General features: G+C 41.1%; 1 protein-coding gene across 1 annotated transcript in view; it reads right to left on the bottom strand.

Annotated features, from left to right (window-relative positions):
- Positions 1-18,312, bottom strand: part of NEK5 (NIMA related kinase 5) — a gene marked incomplete at both ends in the record, with an annotated part of 75,759 nt that extends 57,447 nt beyond the window's left edge. Inside the window, 3 exons of the mRNA XM_080689451.1 lie at positions 1,001-1,098; positions 14,797-14,893; positions 18,196-18,312. Coding sequence (XP_080545577.1) covers positions 1,001-1,098; positions 14,797-14,893; positions 18,196-18,312 — 312 coding nt within the window. The remainder of the gene's footprint in view (positions 1-1,000; positions 1,099-14,796; positions 14,894-18,195) is intronic.
- Between the last annotated feature and the right edge of the window lie 760 nt (positions 18,313-19,072).

The following is a 19,072-nucleotide window of genomic DNA, read 5'->3' as shown; positions in this document are numbered from 1 at the left end:
GTGAAGTCACGAGCTCAGACCCGTAAACTGAGCACTTAGTAGGCTGAGGCAGGAGGATCAAAGGTTTAAGGCCAATAATTTAGCTAGACCCTGTTTCAAAATAAAAATGACAGCCGGGCATGGTGGCGCATGCTTGTAATCCCAGCATTCGGGAGGCTGAGACTGGAGGATCACAGTTCGCGGACAGCCTCAGCTACTTAGTGAGGCTCTTGCAACTCAGTGAGACCCGGTTTCAAAATAAAGAATAAAAAATAGGGCAGGGGTTGTAGCTTGGAGGTCGAATGCCCTGGGTTCCATCCCCAGACCTGCAATAAATAAATAAATAAATAAATAAATATGGCTAGGGATATAGTTCAGAAGTAGAATGCCCCTGGGTTCAATTCTCAGTATCACAATAAATAAATAAAGAAAGAAAGAAAGAAAGAAAGAAAGAAAGAAAGAAAGAAAGAAAGAGAGAGAGAGAGAAAATGGCTAAGGAACATCCATAGATTTTTTTTAAGTCATCAAGCTTTATCTCAGAGGCATCCTACATAAGATTATTCAATGAAATTGGATCTTTTTTCAAGAAAAAGTCTAAAAAAGAGATTGTTTCAGTTACATACATGTTCTGAGCTAAATCAACCAAGACTATTCATCCACACTATTTTATGGTTCCAATTTCTCTACCAAAAAACCATGTTTCCTATCAACACTGTCTACTCTTTATTCTAACAGACACTTAATAATCCATATCAATACATACATTAACAAACAAATTAGAAATGGGCATGGTGCCGCATGCTTGTAATCCCAGCATTTGGGAGGCTGAGACAGGAGGATCCCGGTTCGCAGACAGCCTCAGGTACTTAGGCCCTTTGCAACTCAGTGAGACCCTGTTTCAATTTCAAAATAAAGAATAAAAAAAAAAAGGGCAGAGGGTGTCTCTCGGAGGTAGAATGCCGCTAGGCTCTATCCCCAGTACCGCAAAAAAAAAAAAAGAAGCAAATTAGAAGTGTTTTACCTGATCTTCACTAAATAACACTCCCCGTTGCCTATGGATCCTCTTCATGAGATCCCCTCCATCACAAAATTCCATTACAATAAACAGGCTGCTATTTTCTGTAAGAAGAAAAGACATTATTTGGCGCTGGAAGCAGTTCAGATACGTATCAACCACTTGACTTTCAAATTCTAGAGGCCAAGAATATAACAACAACAACAAAAAGGATATAATAGTTCAAATCTCTGGCTATGGAATCAAATGGACGGTGTTCTAATCCCACATCACCATGCACATTTCTCAGCTCTGTGGCATGAGGTAAGTTACTTTCTCTGTGCCTTATTAGCTCATTTGTAAAATGGAAATAATAGGATAGAATCTTCCTTTTAGAACTGTTGGAAAGATTAAATGAGTTAATTCACACCAGATGCTAAGAATAATGCCTACATTTGATGCAAGTTCAATAAATATTAACTATTTTCAATATATTCCTACCAGAGATTAGAAATCTGCTGTAAAACAGAAGTTGTATTTCCCAGTACCTGAGGAATTTGCGTATAAGCTTGTATTTGTGCAGCATGTATTCAACCATGCTCCTGACTACATAGAAACCCTTGTAACTGACCTCTGCCAGCCTCCCCACTAACCAACGGGTCCTTACCCATGCTGTTGTCACCTGAGGTCATCACTGTGGCTACCAGGCTCTCGAGCAAGTCCCGATGCCTGAGGTCCCACCAGTTAGATTGGCTCTTAACAAGATCTAGTGTCATTCTACATCTGGGCTACACCTTTAGTCCTATTTAATTTTTACTTGGAAACCAGATCTTACTAAGTTATTGAGAGCCTCCCTAAATTGTTGAGACTGGCTTTGAACCTGTGATCCTCCTGTTCCAGCCTCCCAAGTACCAGGATTATAGATGTACACCATTATGCCCTGCTAGATGTAACTTTTTCTACAAAAATTTCTTGGAATTGTTTTAAAGAAATCAATAAACAGCAAGTAGCTAAGAAAAAAATGTCATTGACCTCAATGTTGGATGGGAGAAGTAAAATATAATTGGAAAAGCCCCAAAAGAATTGTGGATGCAGATTATTCATAAATTCTTGCCCCACATTAAAAAAAATTAAAATTCTAAATGAGAGATATAGCTTATGTAAGGAAGAATAAAAACAAGGCCGTGGCCTTGTATCAAAAGTTTGGCAAGCTGGGCGTGGTGGCACACGCTTGTAATCCCAGCATTCGGGAGGCTGAGACTGAAGGATCACAGTTTGTGGACAACTAGTGAGGCCCTCTGCAACTTAGTGAGACCCTTTTTCAAATTAAAAAGAATAATAAATAGGGAAGGGGGTATAGCTCGGAGGTCGAATTCCCCTGGGTTTCATAACCTAGACCCACCAAAAAAAAAAGTTTGACAAATGATTGTATAATATGTAAATATGTAAAAATATGTTTTATCTAATTATTTATAATCCCCCCATTTATATGTTGAAATACTAAACCCCAGGGAAATTAGTATTAAGAGGTGAGGATTTTAGGCCCTGCTAGATGTGACTTTTTCTACAAAAATTACTTGGAATTGTTTTAGAGAAATCAATAAACAGCAAGTAGCTAAGAAAAAATGTCATTGACCTCAATGTTGGATGGGAGAAGTAAAATATAACTGAAAAAGTCCAGTGGTTAGGCAATGAGGGTAGAGCCTTATGAATAGGATGAGTGTTATTATAAAAAAGCCCCAAGAGAAACTTCCCTCCCCTTTTACCATGTAAGGACCCAATGAGAAGGCACCATCTATGAACCAGAAACCAGACACTGAATCCAAAAACTATTCCACTGACCTTGGACTTCTTGACCTACAGAACTGTGAGCAATAAATATCTATCTATTGTTTTTTATATATATTTTTATTGGTGCATTGTAATCATTCATCATATTGGAATACAAGACTTGTAAGGATATACAAGCACACATCATCCAATTAGCCCTTATCCAATCTCCATCCCATTCCCTCCCCCTCCCTCGATCAGATCTATTTGGGGTTTTTTTGTTTGTTTTTTGTTTTTTGTTTTTGTTTTGGTGGTACTGGGGTTCCTGGAAGCCCTTCTACCGCCAGGCTACACTCCCAGACCTATTTTATATTTTTTTAATTTGGAAACAGGATCTCTTAAGCCAGCATGGCTGGCTCCAAACCAGCGTGATCCTCCTGTCTCTGCCTCCCAAGGCGGGGATTACAAACCCGCGCCACCACGCCCAGCAAGGATCTATTGTTTTAAAGCTAGTCAGGCATGGTGGCGCATGCTTGTAATCCCAGCAGTCGGGTACAGGCTTAGCTACTTAGTAAAATGCCACTGGGTTCCATTCCCAGTACCACACACACACACACACACACACACAAAAGAAAGCTATCCAGTAGCTAGGCATGGTGGTGCAAGCCTAATATTTGGAGGCTAAGACAGGAGGATTGCAGGTTATAGGCCAGTCTCCACAACTTAGTGAGATCCTGTTTCAAAGTAAAAAAATAAAATAGTATTAGGGTATAGCTTAGAGGTAAAACACTCCTGGGTTCAATCCGTAATACTACACTCAAAAGAAAAAGAAAAAAAAATTAGTAGTTTGTTATAGCATCTATAGCAGAATAAGGTGATTTCTACTTCAATTCCTTTCTTAGCCAACCAAACACCATCTGGGCTCTTAGAGAAAATGGCTTCTAGCAACTTCTTTGTTTCTCTTGTTATTTTGCAAGTTCCCTGGAGACTAAGTTATAATTCATTCTTTTGTATTTTCTGTACTAACACAGTTACTGGCACACAAAAGAGATTTAATAAAGATTTGTTGACTGAACTCATGAAAACACCTAAGGAAACAAAATATCTATACAAAAGCAGGCATATAATACACTATTAATATTTCCAGTGGTTTCCTTTATAGTTATTGAGTACCTACCAAGTGCTGGAATCTTTTGCCGAATGTCCATCTTTTGCTGCCCTTTTCTTTCTTTAAATCAAGTTGATTATTACTAAGATTAGGATTGCAGGACTGAGAATTGACCCAGGGCCTTGCACATGCTAGGCAAGTGCTCCACCCTCCACCACTGGCCCACATCCCCCCTTCAACTTGAAAGTTGACCTGACAACACCTGCCCTTGGTGGTTCCTCTCTCTCTCTCTCTTTCTCTCTCTCTCTCTCTCTCTCTCTCTCTCTCTCTCTCTCTCTCTCTCTGTGTGTGTGTGTGTGTGTGTGTGTGTGGTACTAGAGATGGAACCCAGAGGTTTTCTACCTCCAGGCTATACTCCCAGACCTATTTTCTATTTTATTTGGAAACAGGGTCTCACTAAGTTGCTGTGAGCCTCACTAAGTAGCTGAGGCTGGCTTTAAACCTGTGCGATCCTCCTGTCTCAGCCTCCCAAGCGCGGGGATCACAAGCATGTGCCACCACGCCTAGCTCCCTTGGTTGTTTCTAATGTGCAAGCCATGCTTCTTTCACAGAACACGTCCATTTTTTCTACCTCCCTTCTAAGGACAGAGCTATTCATTTTCCCTTTACTGAGGACATATGACAAGTAAGAATGTATGAGGAATACAATGCAAACAAGCCATCCTTCCTGCCGCAAGGGAGGCAGAGCCTAGCTGGGAGCCCCTTGTCCACAGCGTGTGTGAAAGGGCTGTACTCTAGATGAAAGAGGAAATCCTATAGAGGAGCAAACAAGGCAACCTAAAGGAGGGGATGGGAGGGGGGAAGGAGGAAAATCTCTAAAACACACAATGTACTTAAACATATCGAAGTCAACCACTAAGCCAAGCAAGGGAGGGAGGGACGGGGAGGGAATGGGGTGGGAATGGGGTAGGGGTTAAATCAGTGAAGTGTACATATATGTACACACCAGTTTTTTACCCCAATTGGATGTATGAATATAATGCACCAATAAAAAAAATTTTAAAAAACAGGCCACAGAGGTCTGTACGCTCCAGGGCAAGGCAAGCAAAGAGACAGTGAGTAAAAAGCAGACGGAGACCCAGGGCGGCTTGTGAGGAGACTCGTCCTGTGTTCTGTGTGTGATAACCAGAGCTTTGCTTTCAGGGCAACTGACACATATGTTCTACAGCTTAGTCACTGAAAGGGCCATAAAAACGAAGGGATGGCAATTTCCAAAACCAAGGGAGAAACAGACCAAGGAAACCAAGGAGGAAAGGGCTCCATTTCACGTCCTTCCCCCCAGCGTCCAACTTACTCAGCCTCACAAAGGCTTTTGGTGAAAGAAATGGACGGATTCAGGATCAATCATGGCTGAGTCGTCTCAAGAAACTATTCAGGTCAATAAGCATTATCTGGCTCTAAAATAAGCACTTTTCTCCAAGAGCCACTGTTAATCTCATATTTAATAGAGTTAGGCCTGTCTGACAAAATCACTTATACTCTCAAATTTTGTTTTTTTAAAGTAAGCACTATAGGGGGGACGGTATAATAAATAATTCTCATCCCAAAGAAACTTCCAATTACATTGAACCAAATAAAGAATATACACTAACCAAAGAGTATATTATAAACACCACATGAGTGAGCAGGCTAGCAAGAGTTTAGAAGCACTTAAGCGGAGGGGAAAGGGATCGCTGGGTTTAGAAGGTCAGGCCTATATTTACTCTTAAAGGACGTATAAACCAGGTATGGTGGCACATGCCTGCAATCCTAGTACTTGGGTAGCTGAGACAGGAAAAGAACAGGTTCAAGGCCAACCTCAGGAATTTAGCAGGATACTCAGCAACTTAGCCAGACTCTGTTTCAAAAAATAAAATAAAATAGGGCAGGGGATGTAGCTCAGAGGCAGAATGCCTCTAGGTTAAGATGAGAGTACCAAGGGGGGAAAAATAGATGTATAATATTTTAAAATGCAGAAAGGAAAAAATGAATACCACAAAAAGAGGGTTGTAAATTCTGGACCTGTAAAGATCATGGATTATAGTCCTTTTCAAAACAATTTGAGGGACACTAACTTGAGGGTTGCAGCCTTTTTACTTTCCAAGAGCTAACAATTGTTAAATAATACTATACTTAGTTCATACTAAAATATACTTTGAAAAAAATAAGTTTGTATTTTAAAGACATTGGCATCTTCCAATAAATTGCTGTAGCACAGTAGTCTTTTTTTTTTTTTTTTTTTGGTGGTACTGGGGGTGGAACCCAGAGTCTTTCTACCTCCGGGCTATACTCCCAGACCTATTTTTTATATTTTATTTGGAAACAGGGTCTCACTAAGTTGCTGAGAGCCTCACTAAGCAGCTGAGGCTGGCTTTGAACCTGTGCGATCCTCCTGTCTCAGCCTCTCAAGCACGGGGATTACAAGCGTGTGCCACCACGCCCGGCAGCACAGTAGTCTTAATGTTGTCATTGCCTACATACATTTTAGAATACCATAATCAATTTTATTTGACTATGACTATATATCTTACTTATTTTTTTGTGGTGATGAAAGAACCCATAGCTTCACATATGCTAGGCAAGAACTCTACAACTGAGCTATACCTCCATCCTCCTTTTTTTTTTTTTTATTGGTATTGGGGATTGAACCCAGGGGCATTCTACCTCTGAGCTAAACCACCAACCCTATTTTTTTTTTAATTTTGAAACAGGGTCTCACTAGGTTGATAAGAGTCTCCCTCCTTGCCGAGGCTGTCCCTGAACCTAGAATCTTCCTCTCTCAGCCTCCTTAGTACTGGGATATAGGTGTGCACCACCACACCTAGCCCCCAACCCTTTTTGACTTTATTATGAGACAGGGTTTACTTAGATTTTCAAGGTTGGCTTCAAACTTGTGATCCTTCTGCTTCAGCCTCCCCCGTAGCTGGGATTATAGGTGTGTACCACTGTAACTAGATATATTTTCATTTTTATGTATACATCAAATAAAACTCTGCTTTTAAAATAATATTATTGGTGCATTATAGTTGTATATGATAGTGATATTCATAGCAATATATTCAAAACTATGTTTGACTAAGTCACAAAATCTTTCAATACAAATAAAATAAAAATCATTAGTGATTAGAAGCATTGTGTTATAATCTAATTGACAGCATTTTCCTTTCTAATTAGCAATGATGGCGCATCTTACAACCAACATGTTAGATCCAATGAAATGAGAGATCATCCATGATTACTATCATTCCAAAAAGATATATCAGGACCAAAATCTAAGCAGTATACAGTATCAGAATAATGAATAAATAATATAAGGGATAAAGTATCATACGATTTCCCTCTCTCTCATTGTACTCCATCCATAGTGACTTTAATTAGTATCCTATGAAGGATCTGAGACGCTACCCTACCTAGTAACTCATTTCTACTTCATGAATGCTGGCACAAGACACAAAACTCCCAGAGATAAAACAGATTATTCCTCGTGACAAAAGCAGTAGCTAGTACTTCATGTAAGCACTGATTCTGTGTCCCCTGACTCCACACACATGCAGCATAGGTGGGCCTATATGAACCCTGGCACATAAAATGGGCTGCATAAAAGAAGAGTGCTAAGCTGAGGGAAGCCATTATCTTAATAGTGAGTAGTAGACAAATCTCTCTCTCTCTCTCTCTCTCTCTCTCTCTCTCTCTCTCTCTCTTTCTCTCTCTTTCTCTCTCTCTTTCTCTTATCCCCAGAGTGTTTTGCTTGAACTTGCAATCCTTCTGTCTTTAGAGATGTCAACTTATCTTTCAAAGTCATTTATAGAAAAAAAAAATCCTCGCTTGTAATCCCAGCATTCGGGAGGCTGAGACCTGGAGGATCGTGGTTTGCAGACAGCCTCAGCTACTTAGTGAGGCCCTTTGCAACTCAGTGAGACCCGGTTTCAAAATAAAAAATAGGGCAGGGGGTGTAGCTCGGAGGTCAAATGCCCCTGGGTTCCATCCCCAGACCCCGAAAAAAAAAAAAAAATCCTGAGAAAGAGCTCAAGTAGAGAGTGAGATAGTGGAGTGCTTGCAACTCCAACAGAAATAGAGATGCTCACATCCAGCTTACTCTTACCTTGGGCCTTTGTAGTGGTTGTTCCCTAAGCCCATACATCAGCTAGCCTCTCTCCCCATCTTCCCAAGTCTTAGCTATAGTATCACCTTCAGAATAAAGCCCATCCCTTCCCCCAAGACTATAAACCCAATAGATGGAAAAGGCAGAATTATTATTTTTTTTTGCACTACTGGGGGTGGAACCCAGGGGCATTCTACCTCTGAGCTATACCCCCAGCCCTATTTTTTATTCTTTACTTTGAAACAGGGCCTCACTGAGTTCCACAGGGCCTCACTAAATAGCTGAGGCTGTCTGGGAACTGCAATCCTCCAGTTTCAGTCTCCTGAATGCTAGGATTACAAGTGTGCACTACTATACCCGGCTTGAAAAGACAGAATTCGGGACTTCCGGGAAGATGGCGACCGAGAAAAGCGGGGCTTAAGAGCCCCGCTAACAACAAATATCCATTACCACAAAATCAGCGCCTTTCAAAGCCAGAAAACAACATCACCAGAGAAACAAAAAAAATCACCAGGCTCCAGAGAGAAAGCGGACTGAGAACAGAGCCACAGAGGAGATCCTCACGCCCGAGGACGCAGCAGATGCGGCAGCAGCGCCATACTGCTGGCGGCACTGGCGAATTCACGGGACGGCCACAGCAAGCCGAGGTGAGCCGCTGCGGAACAGCCAGGTGGGATTTCTCGGCGCAGAGGACATCTAAAGCTCCCAGTGACTGAGCTCAGCACACGCTGCAGGGATTCAGAGTGGAAATCAAAACCAAGAAAAAAAAAAAAAACGTCAGCCCAACAGCCGAGGGCGTAGCAGCGGCGCCATATTGCCACCGGCGGCAGCGGCACCGAATTCACTACAGCTACATCTGCGTACTCAAGAACAGTGAGTCAAATTGCGGGCCACAGAGGAGAAATCCCAGTACTGTACTCACTGGGACTTGACCCAGTGGGAGAGGGGCGGTGGCAGTGATATCACACCATAGGAGAACGTGCAACCTGGCACCCCACACAGTCTAAAGCAGCCTCTATCGACTCTCTGGGTCGGAGACTCTGTGATACAACCCAGTAAAGGAGTAGTGGGGTCTGAGATACTACTGACTCGAGATCCAGAACACCTTAAGTGAAGTCATAGTGACCCAAGGGAAGAACCCAGAGAAGGCACAAACTTCCGAAATCATGGGAAAGAGGAATAATACTGGAGCAATGAATGCTCACAACCCCACAACATCAGAACCCGATAAAACAGAAAATCAGAGATTTCTAGAAGATCAAATCAGGAAAATAACTGTAGAAATAATAGAGGTGCTTCGAAAAGAACTCAGAGAGAGCCAAAAAGAGATAAAGGATGCAATTAATGAAGTAAAGGCCTCAATTCAAAGCACAAACAACCGATTAGAACACATGGAGAACAGAATCTCGCTCTTAGAAGATGATCATTCCAAAAATGAACGCATAGTTTCTAATCTAGAAAAAAATATCCGACAGCAGGAATCTGATATTGAAGAAATATGGGCCCATCTTAAGAGAGCTAACCTAAGAATAATTGGAATAGAGGAGGGAAAAGAAAGTGAAACCAAAGGGATCAACAATCTCTTCAAGGAAGTAATAGCAGAAAATTTTCCAGACATAGAGCAAGAGGTCGATACGCAGGTCCAGGAAACTTATAGAACTCCCTTTAGACAGGATCGGAGAAGAGGATCCCCACGCCACATAATTGTCAAAATGACCAATGTGGAAGCCAAGCAGAGAATCTTAAAGGCAACAAAAGCAAAGGGCCAAGTGACATTCAGAGGCAAACCAATTAGAATCACTCCAGACTTCCCAAACCAAGTTATGAGAGCCAGAAGGGCTTGGAGTAACATATTCCCAATTTTGAAAGAAAACAACTTTCAGCCAAAAATTTCCTACCCAGCAAAACTTTCCATCAAATTAGATGGAGAAATAAGAAGCTTCCATGACAAACAGAAACTGAAGGAATTTATGTCTTCAAAACCAGCACTAGAGAAAATACTCAAAGAGATTAACTACAAAGAAGAAATAGGTAACACACATCAGAACCAGAGAAACAAGATTTTCCATCCAACAGACAACTAAGATTGGTTATCTGTGGAGATTTATTATTTATGTTAGTCTTTTACCTATCTCTAAAGGGTATTGTTTGCCTTTATTGTTGTTAATTTTTAGGATTTCTAGTTGGAATATTAATATACCTTCAGATATAGCATTTGGAAATATTTTATCCCATTCTATTAGTAACTGTTAACTCTGTTTACATTGTCTTTGGATATACAATATGTTTTTTATTTTTTAGGGAGTTTGTATGCTCTTCTGTTGCCTGTGCCATTGAAATCATAACCAAGAAATCACTGCCAATTTCAATGTTGTGAGGTTTTATGACCCAGATTTTCTCCTAAAAGTTTATAGTCTTAAGATTTATATTTAGGTCTTTTATCTATTTTTAGTTAATATTTGTATATGGGATTAGGTAAGGGTCCAATTTTATTCTTTTCCATGTAATTATTATTTTTCAACAATATTTAGTTAAAAGATTATTATTTCTACCACCAAATGTTCGTGGAAACCTTGTCAAAATAACTTGACAATATAGGGAAGAATTTAGGTCTAGGCTTTTATTTAACTCCAATGGTTTATAGATCTGCCTTTAGAATAGTACTACACTGTTTCAATTATTGTAGCTTTATATGGTCTGAAATCAGAAAATATATATCTTCTAGCTTTGTTCTTTTTCAAGATCGTCGTGGGTACCTAGAGTCCATATTCCATATTAGGATAGATTTTTTTTCTGAAAAATAAATATATAAATATATGATAGTTTCACCTAAAAAATAGAAAAAAATAGATTCTCTGGTAAGAAAGAAAGCAAAAAGAAATATTGAAATGTTATCTTTAAATCATCAAAAGCTTGGTATCAGACAAATGAAACTGTTATGTGAGGTTATCATTTTTAATTTTGGATAAATTGCTATAATACTAGATGTCAACTACTAAGCCAAGCATAGGAGGGGGGGATAGGGAGAGAACGGGGTGGGGATCGGGTGGGGGCTTGACTGGGCAATGTGTGCATGTATGTCTACAAAAGTATGTATCCCACTATGATGTATGAATACAGTGCACCAATTAAAAATAAATATGAAAAAAAAAGAAAAGACAGAATTCTAAGATGGCCCTAGTGCATGCACTTCATGAAACTTGCCAACCTTGAGTGAGGGCACAACCCATAAACACCATGGGATAGCGCTCCACCTGCGAGTATGTTTTGTTAGCAAAGGGATTTTGCCAATGCCATTGCAGTTACTAATCGACTGATTTGGGGTAAATAAAAAAGATTATCTAGGTGGATCTGACCTAATCACATGAGCTGTTCAAATCTGGGTCTAGAGGTCAGAGAGATAAGTGAGAGAGAGCTAAATCTATTAAGGGGCCATATGACAGGGCAAAAATTTACCTTCTGAAGCAAAGATCAGCTCCTCCTTAACAGCCAGCAAGAAAGTGGGGACCAAAGTCCTTTGACTGCAAGTAAATGGATGCTGCCATTAACCTAAATAAGCTTGAAAAGAGGACTGGGAGCCACAGATAAGAGCAGTCCTAGCTGACCCTTGAGTTCAACAACATGAGACCCTGAGCAGAGAATCCAGCTAAGCCAAGCCCAGGCTTCTGAGCTACAGAAATTAGGAGAGTATCAAGGAAACAAATGTGTGTGTGTGTGTGTGTGTGTGTGTGTGTGTGTGTGTGTGAGAGAGAGAGAGAGAGAGAGAGAGAGAGAGAGAGAGAGAGAGAGAGAGAGAGAGAGAGAGAGAGAGAGAGAGAGAGAGAGAGAGAATGGGTGTTGTCTTAAGCCATTAAATTTATGGTCACTTATGTGGCAATAGAAAACAAATACAGCAGTGCAAGGATTTTGACAATTTTACTCATGATAGATCTCTAAGACCTAGAACTTATCTAGTACACGTGAGACAGTTGATGAATATTTATTGATGGAGTTTAAGTGGAATTAATTTAGCCTTAGGAAAATATTACTACATTTTTCTTATGTTGCTTCAAACCCATAAAACCTTCATGTTTTCCATAGACAAACATTACAGCCATAGAGCTTATGTTCTGTGATAAGCTATTTTAGAGTAAACAAAACCTGTACTTATCCTCTTTCACAGTCAAGTGTGACAAGGACCTCTGAGGCTTAGCTCTAGTTTCCCTAAACAGGGGGTGCCCTATGTAAAACAAAACAAAACAAAACAAAAACAAACAAAAAATAATCATAAGGAAATTTAAACTTACAATAGAAATAAACTTCACAAAGGTTATTTATATTGTAATAAATGACCTTAGTTTTATAACAGCAATATAAATTGTCCTCAAAAGTCATCTTACATGGTATAATTATACTACTACAGTCTATTGAAATGGTCCAGTCCGTTCACTCATTCAGCAAATACCTGTTGCACAGCTCCTGTTTGCCACTTGCCAAGGACAAAAGGGTGAGCAAAAAATAAGAGCCCCCCAAATTCATTAAGTTCCCCCTGTACTGTGTGTGTGTGTGTGTGTGTGTGTGTGTGTGTGTGTAGGGGAGTAGTGGGTGTCAGGGCCTTGCACATGCTAGGCAAGCACTCTACCACTGAGCTACACCCACAGCCTCTAAGTTTACTGTCTGGAGGAAAACAAATTTGCAATCATGTACATGAATAGATATACATACCATATGTAAGTTAAAAAAAAAAGTGCTGTGGAAGATTAGCAAAGGGTTATACCTGGGATTGTGAGTGTGGGGGAGCCTGAGGGTGAACAGGATGGTAGATAGTCACAATAACAACCCACAAAAGAGGAAAAGACAGTCTTATGATTTTGTTAGGAATAATGGACAGGAATGTGGGGCATTTTATTCAGTGGCTGCCCTTAAAAATTGTTCAGGGCTGAGGATGGAGCTCAATGGCAGAGCTCTTGCCCAGCAAGCACAAGGGTTCCATTTGCAACACTAAAAAAAAAAAAAAAAAAAAAAAAGGTTGTTCAGTACAGCTCAATGCCTGCCTGTGTATACTGCTGTGCTCCCCGGTCGGTCTTTAGAAAAATTCCCAGAGCTTCTTTAAATACCCAATAGTTAAAGAAGGGCCATACACACAGAATTACTTCAAAACCAGGGGTCTTAACAGTACCCTGCACAGCTTTAGTTCAAGAAATAGTGAGTGTATTCATTTATTTACTGATTTTTTCCCCCACCTCATGATGCATGAAGATATCTGGGTTAACCCTCTGATGCTTTAACTATTTACAACACAGAATTAAAACCGCTCAGTGCTGGAGACTAGGTTGGGGAATGTCCCTGTTCCATGGTGAGCTGTGGGCACATATGGCCCTGTCACAGCCTTATAAATACCTGCCATATGGCCGGGCGTGGTGGCGCACGCTTGTGATCCCTGTGCTAGGGAGGCTGAGACGAGAGGATCACACAGGTTAGAAGCCAGCCTCAGCTTCTGAGTGAGGTTCTCAGCAACTTAGTGAGGCCCTATTTCAAAATAAAAATATAAAATAGGTCTAGGAGTATAGCCCGGAGGTAGAAAAGCCCCTGGGTTCCAGTACCACAAATAAATAATAAATAAATAAATAAATAAATACCTGCCATACTGTTTTAGTCTGTTTCTTCCCCCTATAATGTAAACTTCATGAGGAAAGGGACTTTTGTCTGTTCTGTACACTATATTCCTGTTACCTGAAAGGATACTTGAGTACTCAGCAAGTATCTTATTAAGTGAATAAATGGTCTCTCGCCAATGATCTATTATTTTCTTTTGACCTTTGAAATAGAGTGATGAATAGGGGCAGAACACATGTATTCAGATGTGCAGAGGAAGGAAAGCCCTCTTTGTTTTAGTTTGTTTTTTCATCACTGTGACTAAAATACATGACGAGACCAGCATAGACGAGGAAAGGTTTATTTAGGCTCACAGTTTCAGGGGTTCAGTTCATGGTTGGCCGTCTATGAAACATCATGTCTGCAGGACATGATGGAAGAAAACTGTTCATGGCAACCAGGGGAGGGGGTGCCAGGGACAGAGAGAGCCATGCTCCATCCACCCACCCACAGTTACCACCCAGGAAAAACATTCAAATATTAATCCATCGATGGACTTATCTACTGATAAGATTTTAGCCTGGATTCAGTTATTTCACCTCTGAACATTTTTGCATTGCCAATATATAAGCTTTTCCAGGGAGCATCTATATTCAAATCCTAACACTCCTCAAAGATCATCCCGTTCATTTGGGTAGTTTGTTTGGCTAGCGCATTTGGCTAGCGGCCCCACCTGTGCCACAGGACATGGAGGGCCTCATGTAGGCACAGTGTAACCCCTTATACATCACCCCATTGAGTATGATAGTGTGGTGGGCTGTCTTCCTCTTTCCTCCTACTTAAAAAATAGCATGCTCCACGTCTATGTTGTCCCTTAGCCTGGACCCTAGACTTGAGACCCTTCCTTCCCAGCCAGCATGCAATTTGAATAAGACTTACATGTGTATTAGTATAGGCCACTGATATTTGACAGTTGTTACTACTGCAAGCCTAACATAGTAGTCATTGACTGCTTGGGGGAGTAAGAATTAAGGAAAACTTAAAAAAACAGGAAAGCTGTCTACAAAAACTTACTTGAGAGCATATAAAGACAGTATCTTAAATTATAATTGGGAAAATTTATCCATTTACAAAACTTAGTTTATACACAAGTCTCAGAAACATATCTTTTATGTAAGTCAACATATCTATACTTCATTACAATAGTTTAAGAATATTAGAAAATCTGACCTTGAAATGAAGTGAAGAAGGTCACAATGTTGGGATGTTTCATCTTAGCCAAAAGAATCACTTCTTTTTTTGAAGCTTCTTTCTCTTGGATAGGCATCTACATTATATTAAGAGACAGAGTTGTCTGGTGAAGGCAACTTGCTTTTAGTAACGTGCTTTCCGCTCAGTCCCACCTAAAATCCCCTAAGATGGGCGGGAGGCACAGCTCAGTAGAAAAGTGTATCTTAGCATGGTCGATGCATGCTAAGTGCTGGGTTCAACCCCAGTACTGCAAAAAATAAAATAAAATGAAGTAAAATAAAAAAAAAATAAGATGTCACTAGAGGTGTGTGTTTGTGTGTGTGTGTGTGTGTGTATGTTAGTTGTTGGGGAATGAATGCAGGGTACTCGCCCACTAAGCTATATCCCAGCTCTTTTTTAGTTTATATTTATTTATTTGTTTATTTACTTTTTGCGGTACTGAGAATAGAACCCAGGGGCATTCTACCTCTGAGCTACACCCTCAGCCCGACTTTTTACTCTTTATTTTGCAACAGGGTCTCACTGATTTGCAAAGTGCCTCACTAAGTAGCTGAGGCGGTCCCCAAACCAAATCCTCCTGTCTCAGCCTCCAGAATGCTAGGATTAGAAGCGTGCGCCACCACGCCAGCTTTTTATTTTGAGACAGGGTCTAAGATACCCAGGTCGGCCTTGAACTTGCGGTCCTCCCCAAACAGACTCCCCCTAAAACTGACACACTTCCTCTAAAATTGGCAAATTCTTGATCTCTTATTTTTCTGCATTTCCTCATGATGAGAGTAAAGGCGACAGGGCTGCCCACCCTGGCTGGACAGGACCGAGGAAGTGAAGGCCTGGCTGAAACTGACAGCTTCTCTATCTACTGAAATCTGCATATGTATATTTCCTTTCTTTTGTCCATTTATTTACTAATTCTTCTCTTACTAAAGAGCTTCCCTTGCCCTTGAGTTCTTAAGGAGACTTGAAACAAGGTTTCCTCTATCTTCCTTCAAAGCTGACTTTGAGTAAAACCTATTTTCCTGCCAATGTGACTGAGCTTTTATGAAGCAGGGCAGTGCTAGAACCTAGCCTCTGCCTGGTGTGGTGTGGAAATAGTTCTGCCTCAGCATGTCTTCTGACATATAAAAGGTTTTTGTTGTTGTTGCTGTTTTCTTTTTTGCAGTGCTGGGTCAAACCCAGAACTTTGTGCATGTTAGGCAAGTGCTCTACCTCTGAGCTTCATTCCCAGCCACAGCAGTTCTTTTTTTTTTTGGGGGGGGGCATACTGGAGATTGAACCCAGGGGTGTTCTACCTCTGAGGTACACTGTACCCCCATCCCTATTTTCTTTTTTATTTTTGAAACAGAGTCTCACTAGGTAGCTGAGGGCCTTGCTAAAAGATTGAGGCTGGCTTTATTTATTTTATTTTTGGTGGTACTGGGGTTCCTGGAAGCCCTTCTATCTCCGGGCTACACTCCCAGACCTATTTTTACATTTTTATTTGGAAACAGGGTCTCCTAAGCCAGCGGGCGCGGCTGGCTTCCATCTCTGCCTCCCAAGCGGGGGGGGGGGGGGGGGGGGGGGGGGGGGGGGGGATTACAAGTGTGCGCCACCACGCCCGGCTGATGCTGGCTTTAAAATCTGTGATCTCCCTGTCTCAGCCTTCCAAGTACCCAGACATTCTATATTTTTAAGTAGTCAAACTAGCCATCTCTCCTTTGTGACTTTATAACTTTCAGTGAAGGTTTGGGCACATGACTGTAGTGCTATTCAAACTGTACTCTGTGTGTGTGTGTGTGTGTGTGTGTGTGTGTGTGTGCATGCTATATATAACATACTATATGAAAAGTGGCTCTGTAAGAAGCTCCTGAAGGACCCAAACCATTGACAAGTGACCCATGGCACTGACAGAAGGAATGAAGCATATTAAAGGAAGAGAAAGAGTTTATAGTATTCAGCAGGGAATTAGGATTTGGAGGGAGAAAAAATTCACAGATGACCCCAAGGTTTGAAGCCTAGAGACCATAAAGATATCAATGTTATTTGCACACTGCAGCACACAGGACGTGAAATGGATTGGCACACGATCATGAGGAGTTCCTAATAGGTTTGGGGTACAATTATGGTAGCCAGACTCCAAAGTGGTCTCAATGATTCTTATCCTGAGTTCTTTATTTTTGTGATGCTAGGGACTGAACCTAGGGCCATTCTACCTCCAAGCTACACCCCCTGCCCAATTTTTTATTCTTTATTTTGAAACAGGGTCTCACTAAGTTGTGGAGGGCCTCACTAAGTACCTGAGGCTGGTTTCAACTTGTGATCCTCCTGTCTCAGCCTCCTAAATACTGGGATTACAAGTGTGCACCACCATGCCCAGCTTATCCTGAATGCTTGGTACATTAAAAACTGTGAGGAAAAAAACGTGTTGTTTAAGGCATTAATTCTGGATCAATTTGTTACATAGCAAAAGATTATCGACAGAGACTTTTTTTTTTTTTTTTGGTACTGAGGATTGAATCTAGAGGCATTCTACCTCCAAACTATGTCCCCAGCTCAATTTAATTTCTTTATTTGGAAATAGAGTCTCACTAGTTTCTGAGCCCCTCTACATTGCAAAAACTAGCTTTGAATCCACGATCCTCCTCTCTCAGCCTCCCAAGTACTAGGATTCAAGCATGCTCTACCATGCCTTGCATAACATTCCTTGAAGATACCTAGCTGGTGGATGGAATTCGGAGTGGGGGAGCTGGACGATACCAAGGCTGGAGAGACAGTGTTGAGTGTTCTGATTAGTGTAAACAGTGAATTGACATGATCGCAGGTGAGTATGTGCAGAAAGGGAAGATCAGCAAAGGACAGATGACTGGGGACACAGGGTAGGGAGACAGAGAGGGCTCAGAAGGAGCGGTCAGATGAACAGAAAAGAGAGAGCAGAGCTGGCGTGGTGCCACACTCCTGTAATCCCGGTACTTGGGAGGCTGAGACAGGAAGGTCCCGTATTGGAGGAGAACCTCAACAACACAGACTCTCAGTAACCTGGGGGGACCCTGTTTCAAAACAAAAATTAAAAAAGGGCTGGGGAGGGTGTGTAGCCCAAAAGTAGAAGGCCTCTGGGTTTAATACCTAGTACAAAAAATAAAAAAGGAGAGAAAACTATGGCAGGTCACTAGAATAAGAGACTGTTAATATGAATATGCCATGGATCCATGAAAAGACACCTCTATTAGTAAATAAAGCATTCCAGGAGCTAACCATCGACACATAAGTTTTAATTTAGTGTTGGGTAGTTTAAGGGGTTTTCTTCTGCAATTTTTAAAACTGTAAAATATAAAACACCTATACTATTTTAATAATTTTAAGAATACAATCCTTAAATTAGCATGAATTTGATCTTGACTTTACCTTTGCAAAATTTATCTCTTTTATGACACAGTGCTTGCTATCCGATTTCCCTTTGGCCAAGTATGCTTTTCCAAAAGCACCTTCCCCAATGACTTTAATCATGTCAAAGTTATCCATGGTCTCCAGCGCAGAGGTTCCTGGAATCAAGGTCATGATATTTTACTTCTCATGGTAACCAGGAAAGTCAGAAAACTGATGACTAAAATGTAAAAGAACTCACTTTCCTAAAACGTCCCTCCCAACATGACCAAGATAGAGTCGAATAACTTCTTTGGGGTGTAGTAATGCAGCTCCAAGGGCCCCAGGTCAGACTTGGGGTGTAGGTCAGCTTTGATACACTTTAGCTTTGTGAAGCTGAACAAGTCATTCAGCCTGGCAAAACCTCAATTTACTGGCTTTTGAGATGGAAATATCTGTTTTTCAAGTTTGTTCTAAGGAAAGGTCTTATTATATCCCTGGTGATGGTCTTCTGCAGAGGAGGAACATCCTGCCTGCGTTGTATCACAATCAAGTCCTTCTCAGTGGGGAGGCACTGCTCTCTAGCGGGATGTTTGTAAATTGATGCGGGATTTCAAGTTATCCGCTGAGAATGAAAAGCATTCCAGCGTTCAGGTGGTTAAGGAAGGCCAGCAATGCTAATTCTGGCATGCAAAGGTCGGTCTCACGCAATAAAAAATTGTCTCCGAGCCGGGCGTGGTGGCGCAGGCTTGTAATCCCAGCATTCGTGAGACTGAGACCGGAGGATCGCAGTTCTCAGACAGCCTCAGCTACTTAGTGAGGCCCTCCGCAACTCAGTGAGACCCTGTTTAAAAATAAAAAATAGGGCAGGGGGTGTAGCTCGGAGGTAGAATGCTCCTGGGTTCCATCCCCAGACCCG

The sequence above is a fragment of the Muscardinus avellanarius genome, assembly GCF_963383645.1.
Source record: "Muscardinus avellanarius genome assembly, chromosome: 2".
NCBI lineage: Eukaryota > Metazoa > Chordata > Mammalia > Rodentia > Gliridae > Muscardinus > Muscardinus avellanarius.
The sequence above is the reverse complement of the archived record's forward strand: the minus strand, read 5'-3'. Positions and strand labels throughout refer to the sequence as shown.